The 9,147-nt window shown below is 41.5% G+C and overlaps 2 protein-coding genes across 2 annotated transcripts; one reads left to right on the forward strand and one right to left on the reverse strand.

Annotated features, from left to right (window-relative positions):
• Window positions 1-284: 284 nt before the first annotated feature.
• Window positions 285-1,934, forward strand: SARC_09684 (hypothetical protein; the record flags this gene model as incomplete). Its single annotated transcript, XM_014296290.1, has 3 exons — window positions 285-372; window positions 1,073-1,175; window positions 1,677-1,934. Coding segments are annotated over 3 exons (271 nt in total), but the record flags the coding sequence as incomplete, so codon positions are not given.
• Window positions 1,935-3,476: 1,542 nt separating this feature from the next.
• Window positions 3,477-7,562, reverse strand: SARC_09685 (hypothetical protein). Its single transcript, XM_014296291.1, has 4 exons — window positions 7,206-7,562; window positions 5,322-5,653; window positions 4,582-4,840; window positions 3,477-4,190 (listed from the first exon to the last, which is right to left on the reverse strand). Exons 1-4 carry the CDS (start codon window positions 7,480-7,482, stop codon window positions 3,850-3,852), a joined length of 1,209 nt encoding a protein of 402 aa, XP_014151766.1. The 5' UTR covers window positions 7,483-7,562; the 3' UTR covers window positions 3,477-3,849.
• Between the last annotated feature and the right edge of the window lie 1,585 nt (window positions 7,563-9,147).

Raw genomic sequence — 9,147 nt, forward strand, 5'->3', positions numbered from 1 at the left:
TATATATATATATATATATCACATGCTTGTGAAAGTATGGTTTTTGTTGTGGGTTTTACAGATGTAATCAGTATATCTATCGATCATGCCGAGGCAAAGGTTGATCTCGTATTGGCACTTTCAGTGGACTGAGCACTCGATACTATGTTGTTGAGGATTTACATACCTGTTTCCCCGACTCACCCATTGCATACATTCATAAAGTCGACGGATGTAGTCTTCTATAAGTGTCTGCTTCCGCGCCGTGGCTACAAACTCACGAGCTGCACAATTCATATTATTCAGGCGGAATCAGATCAATCTATCGATTTGCAAAGGGTGACAGATCAGGTGGGGACCATGATCATCTCGAGGGGAGGCGATGTACTTTCGGTATGTTTTTACCTTGGCCGTAGTTGGTAATTGGTTCTCACTTCAATTTAATCCGCTGTATATCAGTCATCTAGACCCCTTTTTTGTCCGTTTATGAGTGCAACTGACATTGTAGAGTGGGAACGCAATTGGCAAGATAATTTTCTGTCTGTACCGCTTTGACTACAACTGTCTGCGATTAACGATTCCTGCTAACAATAGCAAACACCGTCGAATCTCTTATACTCGACATCCGATTATTTCCTGCTGTGTCTATATCCAACTCGATTCTCCATTTCAAGGGAGATTGTGGACGTAGCATGGCCCAAGATGCAGCGAGATAGACATACGCCTGCCTATTTGATAACTTCATAGCACGTTAGATCATTATATCTTCAGATTCTTCCTGTCTCTCACTCACTAACCACACCTCTACCATATTTGATCTTTGATATCCTTGTTAGGCACACGCGATTACAAGTGTATGCTCACTCCTCTCTAGAGAGGGTTTAATGTCCCATAAGCCAAACGTACGCTCGATTCTCCTGTGGGTGACGTTTTTGCATTTAGTCATGTTTACTCCTGTTTGTCGTTAGTGTCTGCCTACTCTCTATATGCATGGCAAATCAGTCCGAAACACTCGTCACCTTGATATGGCTCACTCAGTCCAAATCTCTTGCTCGGGCTTGTGTAAACCATTATTGAATGTATTTATTTGCAGTCGAGTGGTGACTTAGACGGACCGAACATACAGTCAACAATGATCGGTATCTTACACGACACAGGCTGTGTACTCGACGGAGCGCCACTCAAGCGGGTTTGCTGTAAGTGTTCGTGGCTAGCTAGGGTGTTGCATCGTGTGTATATTCTGCTAAGATCCGTGACTGTATATTGTGGTGTACTATTCCTGTTTTCTGTAGGAAATTGGACAACTGCGCTTCTACTAGGATTTATCTATATTGCAAGTTAGAGAATTGATATGTATTTGAATTCAGTGATTATGTACCTTTTCATCACTTCTAGTGTATGTAGCTGATCCTTAGAGGAGCACATGAGCGTGCATCAAAAGTACAGCGTCTACGCTTCTAACGCTTACAACATCATAGAGCGCTGCGAATTAGATTCACACTTCATCTGCGTCCTTGTTAACTCATGTCACCGATTATTCAGTTACACTTATCGACATTTTGACGCTTGTTAAGAGCATTCGTGACAGAGCTTTCAGCTCATACCTAGCATATGATCCATTAGAAACTCATCTTGACGCTCGCTAGGGCACTCTTAGTGGTAAAACTTACATCGCACACATGCCACCCACTTTGCAGTGACCTATGACACTTTTGAGTACGTCTTGACGCTGGGCGGCGAGAGGGGGGATATCTATGTGGTCAAAAGGGCGTTATAGAATACCCATGAGGTCGGAAGGACGGTATAGCATATCTATGAGTGGTCAAAAGGATGTTAACGACCGTGTCAACCTCTGCCAACGAGTGATGGGAGCTAGACTCGGAGCTTTGTAACTTATCCATAGCTAGAAGGCAACTACTACTGGTATTAGGATACCGCTGCAATAAATATAGCCTATTAACTTACCTCGCTCGAGATTGTGCGCTGATCTGTTCTCCTTCAGAGTTTCGATTCCCGTTCATTTTAATTGAGTATAAAAAACCGTTGTAAATAAAGTCCCTTAAGGAGCGCCGTGTATCCCAAGCCTAGAGAGTTTAGGCAAACGGATTGTAGTCTGATTTGTAGAGTTGGTTCTTGGTTGGTTTCTTTGTGTGTATCAGGTTTTAGACCTCTGTATGTATAGCCCTTTTATTCAAAGCCTGAACAATTTTGGCACATTCATTGAAGATCGAATCTCAGGCTGTAGGGACAAACTATGTCTCTGCTCGTTTACGTTTTCATTGCGAATCGAGCTCGAATGTCATAAAGCTGTCGATGTTGTGTGCTATCAATTAAAGGAAATTTATTGTCGTGCACATATTACATGCATGAAACTGTGCATGCAATTGCAAAATTGTTCTTAGACGAGATGAAATACATATTAATTCATCAGCGAACATATAAGGTCTTGCCTGATATAGGCACTACCTGCTAGCAATTATACTACGACCAGTAAATAAGAATCAGGCTTTGATATGTACACTGCGATGATAGCCGCTTGACTTGATCCATGTAACAGTACACGGATGTGCTGATCCGGATGTTCCATATTTAATACCGTTTAGTTCTGATAGAGTGGCAGATTATTGTAAACCATATAGACACTGTCTAGTTCGGAATTGGCTAAGCATTGCGATACAGGTCACTTCTCCATTCGTAGTGGTGGTTAGGGCTGAAATGGCTTAAATGTACGCTGACTATTTTCCGGTCGTGATGTGATATCTAAATAAGCCCCTGCATTGCTTGCCATTTATTTGCAACCATGATTCATCATATATATATATATATTTATAGGTATATGTTGCAATCTGAAGCATACTCATATTGATTGATATGCGTACACTAGTATTCATTAATTCGATGATGTTAATTCTGAAGCCATCAGCATGTGTAATCATTCGATGTATTGACATATTTGTGTACCCCATATCCGAGACCGAACCATATTCAACCAGCCATATTTCTTATGAATAAAAGTCATATTTATGTACATTGTTGTCTAGATCGGACAACGTTGTGACATTCAATTCTACAATAACCTGTATCTGATTCTACAACAACCTGAGGACACAATCTGGATATATATATATATGATAAATATATGTATATATATGATATACATTTGTACATTATAATCTATTCTGAAACAATCAGCCTTTAGCCTTAAAAACCAACCAGCCTTTGAAAGAAACACTATTTAGCCTTTGAAAAACAATCAACCTTCAACCTTCGACATCGTATATTCGTGAGGTCTACTTTGTTGCATCGTCCCGTGTAAATCTCATGTTCTGGTGTATGACAAGTCCGGTCTGCCTTGTGCTTTTGACTGAATAATTTAACAAATAAAAATGCTGTCGCGAATCAGTTTATTTGTGTGGTTTTTCCCATTCAAATATACCTTTCCATCGCTTTTAAGTAGCGGCTAGTACAACTAAACCTACCACTGTATATTCCTATATGTTATTCTGAAATTTTAGCCAATAAACCGGGACAATGATCCTTAGAAGGCTACTATCTTCCCCGTCCAATCGGATCCTGCTTTGCTGTTGCGCCTCTCATGCGATAGTCGAGCTTTCAAGCTGAAAGTATAGGCATTTCCATAGATCTATAGCTATATTATCATTATGGATAAATTGGCTCGTGAATTCGCAACATGAGGCTTTGCGATCTGCCTCGTTTGACTAAAGCCTCGCAGGGCGTAGAGTAAGCATAGCACATACATTTTCTTTGCTGGTCTATCGCTGATGCATGCGTATCTGAGAACAAGCCATATATAGATATATATATATACATAATATATATACATGTATGAGTTGGCAGCGTTCCAGCACCTTATACATTACCCGTAGCCCCGCGAGTCTCGTGCAAAACACCTCTCTGTGCCGGGGACATGGGCAAGCTACTGCGGTTGGAGCTTCTGGCCGAGTTGGCACCTATCCCTGAGCTGATGCTGGCGTTTCTGCTATCGACGCCATAGAACATCTTCTCCATCTCTTGCTTCTGCTTCAAAATGCGGCGATTGCGAGCCTTCATGCACAGCACTATGCCTGTGGCACACCCGGAAAGAAGAAGAACCACCAGAAATACCAGCACCGCACCCAGTGTGTTACCGCACCAGTCAAAGCCGCCGCCATCAACGGTATCCCCGGAAACTGGGTCAGTAGACGAGGCTCCTGTATTGGATCATATGAATGATGGAGATTAGTCACCGCGCAATTACGATATGGTGATCGCGACCCCCAAGATCACTCACAAGCTCGCTCACTTGGTGCAGCATGAGCATTTATGAATGTCCGTACTGCATTGGACCGTGCGCTTATAATAAGAGCATACACACGACCATGTATTTAAAGACAGAAGCAAACATTCACATACCAGAAGATAGTAGCATGCACACATATATTAACGTTAAGAGTATACACAGACCTAAATATTCTCCCATAGAAGCTAGTCTGAAGAGAAGGTGATTCATAATTACCGCACAAATAGATTAACGTAAACACACATACACCCGCGACACTGATCCTTATAAAACCCCATACACCCGCAGGCACATTGACATACCCACTGTAGCGGTCGCTGGTAATGTGTCCTCCGGTGCGTTGCAGTCGATGATGTTATTTGCATCGTCTGTTACCTTTGCACCGAATGTGAGATTCTCCGATTGCGTACAGATATCATCCGACTGCAAAGCATCTCCTAATACAAAGACCGCTTTGTCCATTGTGATGAACAGGGAGAGAGCCAAGCAGTCATCAAACCCGTCGGGATTGTTGCACTGCTGACTGTAAGCGAAGTCGTACACGTCTGGCAAGCTATTGGCCTGCATGGGATAGAAGAAAAAAAAAATAGTTACGGACATTATTGCCGTGAGGTTATAGACATTTGGTTTTAGGCTGTCAGGTTTGCTGTCATAAGTGAATATAGAGTATACATGGGTATGTTTTGATTAGACGAGCAATAGAGTTCCTGACTGTGCTCTGGCTGTGAGGAGATATCGTCTGGCGGTTCTACTGCCCTGAAATTAGGAACCCCACCTACTTGAATTCAGCTTGTGGTTCGTTAAATGTATTTTGACTTCAGTTTATGGTTGTGAAGGTGAGGGGTTCGTTGCAATAGATGCATATGAATAACTGTCTCAGATGGACGAGAGGCTACGCTAGCACAATATGACATATACTAGTATGATAGTGCTACTTTGCTGTATCTTACGACTTGCAGTTTTCTATTGCGACTTTTGACAATTACACTGTATTTCATCCATGCAGATCCCCACCCGACACCAGCAATACACTTGCACTTACCGATGACAACACATCGTAGAGTCCCACAGAAACTCCGTTATTCTGAGCTGTGCTGATAACAAACATGTTGTAATCCATCTGCTGCTGCGCAAGCTCGTCAGCATCTGTCGAGTTGACACAGCTTGCCTGTGAGCAGTCTAGCAGGAGCGGCATAATGGCCTGACACCCGGCATCTTGTGCGGTTGTAATGCGCTGCGTAAGGGGGTCTTGTAACCGGTCTAATTGCGTTATATCCAGGTAAAACCTGGGGGTGTCAAAGGCACCGGCCACCTCGTCTGCGCGTACTTCATCGGGGAAGAGTGCGATGTCTGTGTCGTCTAGATTGACTGCGCCTGTTTATAGTAGTATGTTAGACAAGGTTCATTTAATTACCTGTGCGTTTGTATAAATTGAAAGGAATCAAAGTTATTATACTTACATGGGCATACTTGTAGATACATTTGAAGTATGGCGCGTAATACGAACATGTACAAGCGAGAAACAGCCATTTGAACCCTTTATCACTTCCCAATAGTTTAGATTGAATCTATCAAGATACTTTTAAGCCCGTACTATCGATATAACTCCAATGTGTGAATTTGCCCGGATTTTTCCAATGTAGTGCCATATTGGTATCGATAGAACATGTCAACGTCTGCAACCACGATCGAACATGTTCATAGTGTTGTGACTTTGCGCACATGTATCGAAGCCAACACGAAACCATGTGGCATATAGTGCATAACGACTATTTGAACATATATGTAGCTGAGGTAAAGGCAAAAGTATGTTGAAACGTTTACATGTGCTTTGTGTACATGAGAAGTAGATGTTTATGTATGTGTGGTATACGCGTACATGTGAAAGTTTCTAGCTATAGACGAATAAACAAGTGTGATATCTACGTCGATAGACTGGTTCGAGTGTCTAACAGGTATCATGCATAAAAATACACTTGCTTATGGGCAAATCTTCCGATTGTCAGCAAATATCTCGTTGTAAACATAAAGATAATCGTAGGTGTTAAAAAATTCATTTGGCCACATATCTCTACATTTGTGAGATATAGCTCCTAATTTGAAAATTCCTCTATGCATCAACTGCTCGTCCGCGTGTGATAGAATGAAATGTTACAATATTCCAGCAAATAAACTTTAGGAATGAAAGTATACTTTAATGCCTTTATGTTAATCTGACGAGTGCATACACCTGCATGTTTCTCATGCACCATAAATGAAACTGTGTTTAATTTAAATCGCTTGAAACTGAAACTGCCCCGTTCGTACCATCTCTGATCGTGTAGACATTCGTTCAGAAAATAATATACGGGAACTCGAAAACATGTGTATAAGTATACGCAATTAGCGTATATAGATATTCTGGACTCCAGGTAAGAGGAATACTAGTCCAGCGTTGATGATATATAAACTTGCACATATTCGACACCAGTAGTGCCGATAATTCAAGGCTCAAAAAGAGTACGTGTAATCAGGACGACAATCTACATACGACATGCACAGTTATAGAACTCGCATCGATTCTTGAACAGAACTATAGGTGTACAAGGTATATCACACAAGGGACAAGTGATATCGCTTGATAATTCCTTCAGTCGACTATAGTTATGAGTTATGAGTACACAATCTGCACTCCGATCGCACGACGTAGCGCATAGTCGAGCATGGTACAATCCGGTCAACGTTACGTTGGATTCGCATGCTACTATGTACTACCGAGCATACTGCCATCTGAGTCACTCTATACATGTCGGATTAACATGTACAAACAATACAGACACACAATACCTGTATACTGGAATACGTAAATACAAATGTCTTAAAGAGCGAATATAGAGATATAGTCTTAGTGCTATAGTGCTAACATGCAAATCAGAAATCCGCATACCTAATGATATAGCGCAAACAACCAATCGATTGGCATTCACAAAGCCACCGATAGTGGTCCCCAGCTGTGCCATATCTTGTGGACTTGTATTGAACTCGAAGTCCAAAAACACCACTTTGCGCCCGGCGATTGACTCTACATTGCCCTCGAATGCGGCCAAACTCCAACTGGAATTACTAGGCACTAAAACGCGATCATTCGCAGACTGGGCCAGCACGTGCATGTGTGAGACAAGCATGTTTATAAGCAATGAGGGGAGTATCCTTCTCAACTTCATCTTGGTCCTTTAAATTATACTACGCAGTTAAGTTGTCCAGGTGAATCAGGTACGCTACTATTTTCAAACATACAAGAATGCTCTTTAATACTCGTGATTGTCAGACTATGATGGACTATTTTCTCCTGTCCGCACAATTCTGTTGTAGATGAATAGTGTGTATGTATGTGCTGGAGGTGTCGTCTGTGTTCCACTGTTACGTACGCTCTCTATCGACCCTATATGCGAAGCTCATTCAATCTCTCTAGCTTTTTGTTCGCTGTCAGCTATGTGCTAGCAAGGGAAAGGTATGAGTGGTTTTTAGTAGTCTTAGTTCGGCCTCGATCGTCAAATTGCCCCAAATTTCGACCGAGACACCAGCGTTTATACAACGGCTAAAATTTCATGTAGAGTACCAACCAGCTACAGCCCTATTGCCACCCTTCATTGGTAATTTAATTAAATATACTCGTGTGTATTGCTGGCCGGGTGTATGTTCTACCATGGAATCTAGGGGAGGAGAATAAAAGCAATCGCTAAACTACCAGTGGTTTACACTTTTCCATCGAAAAATCGAAATTCAAGCAGTATTTACACCTTTTTTGGTGAAAATTACGAGTTATCAGACCAAACGTACGACTGGTTAATTTTTAGCCATTATGAAAAAATATATATATCAAAAATGTATCACACACTCACAGTCGTCTCAGACACACACAAAAGAGAGAGAGTGATGAGAGAGAGTGAGAGATATATTTTATGTCCAGCACAACTGCACAAGGCATATCGGTTCAAAATTGTCGTATTATTTAATTCCAGTGTACTCAGAGCCTCAGCGTCTGTGTAAAAAAAAATACAAAATAACAGGTGACAAAACAAAATACGACACTGAATTGGAAAAATGAGATTTTATTTTGAACGCGACGAGGCCCAAGAGGGTCGAGGGGGTCTTAAGGTACCATAATTATTTACTCCGATAGATAATCGGGCTAATCGATTTCATTGAGTATTCCAATATAAGTATTGTATTGGCTGTTATTATTATTTGTCATAAGTAATACATAAATTCATAAAATGCCCTCGATTACCCAGCAACCATCCTCTGGCGGTCTGGCTTCATCTGCGGGGGCCTGGAGAAGCTGGAGTCTGGAGTTCTGGGCTCAACGGCTCTACCTCGGTGCCTCTTGTGTCGGCCAATTGCCCACTCGGCCTGTGTGTTTGCTGACTGACGTTTATGTGTATATAATGCGATGTTAAATATTTTAAAGGAAGAGGCTGTCCACTGGATACGGGTTCCAAACTTCTCAACTCGCCACGATTTGTAATTTGTGGGGGTACACCAGTTAATTATTTATCTGCCTCTAAACGACGCGTACACAAAGAAGTTTGAGTGCTGAGCTCAATCATCTGTTAAAATAGAACATTCTTGACTAAGGCTCTCCTAATGATCCCATTATACAACGACCATAACGAACCAAATTCTGTTTTAATGAACGTTTGAAGGAATGCAGCGGGATTTTTGTGTGTCAGGATAGGGTCTGGGTAACGATTCACATGGTAAGAACGTTGCTGAAGTACAGAGGTAGAGCATTGCCTACTGAACTTTTATATACGATAAGGCATTTAGCAATCGTCTCTGCACAAATCGAAGTCGTCATGATATTGATATTTAAATTCTAATTATAT

This window comes from Sphaeroforma arctica, assembly GCF_001186125.1.
Source record: "Sphaeroforma arctica JP610 unplaced genomic scaffold supercont1.1017, whole genome shotgun sequence".
Classification (NCBI taxonomy): Eukaryota; class Ichthyosporea; order Ichthyophonida; genus Sphaeroforma; species Sphaeroforma arctica.

Coding starts and splice junctions, on each gene's coding strand:
- SARC_09685 (XM_014296291.1), bottom strand. CDS start 7,482: ATGAAGTTGAGAAGGATACTCCCCTCATTGCTTATAAACATGCTTGTC. Junction 5,654..7,205: donor TGTTTGCGCTATATCATTAG/GTATGCGGATTT, acceptor TACTATAAACAG/GCGCAGTCAATCTAGACGAC. Junction 4,841..5,321: donor TCTACGATGTGTTGTCATCG/GTAAGTGCAAGT, acceptor TATCCCATGCAG/GCCAATAGCTTGCCAGACGT.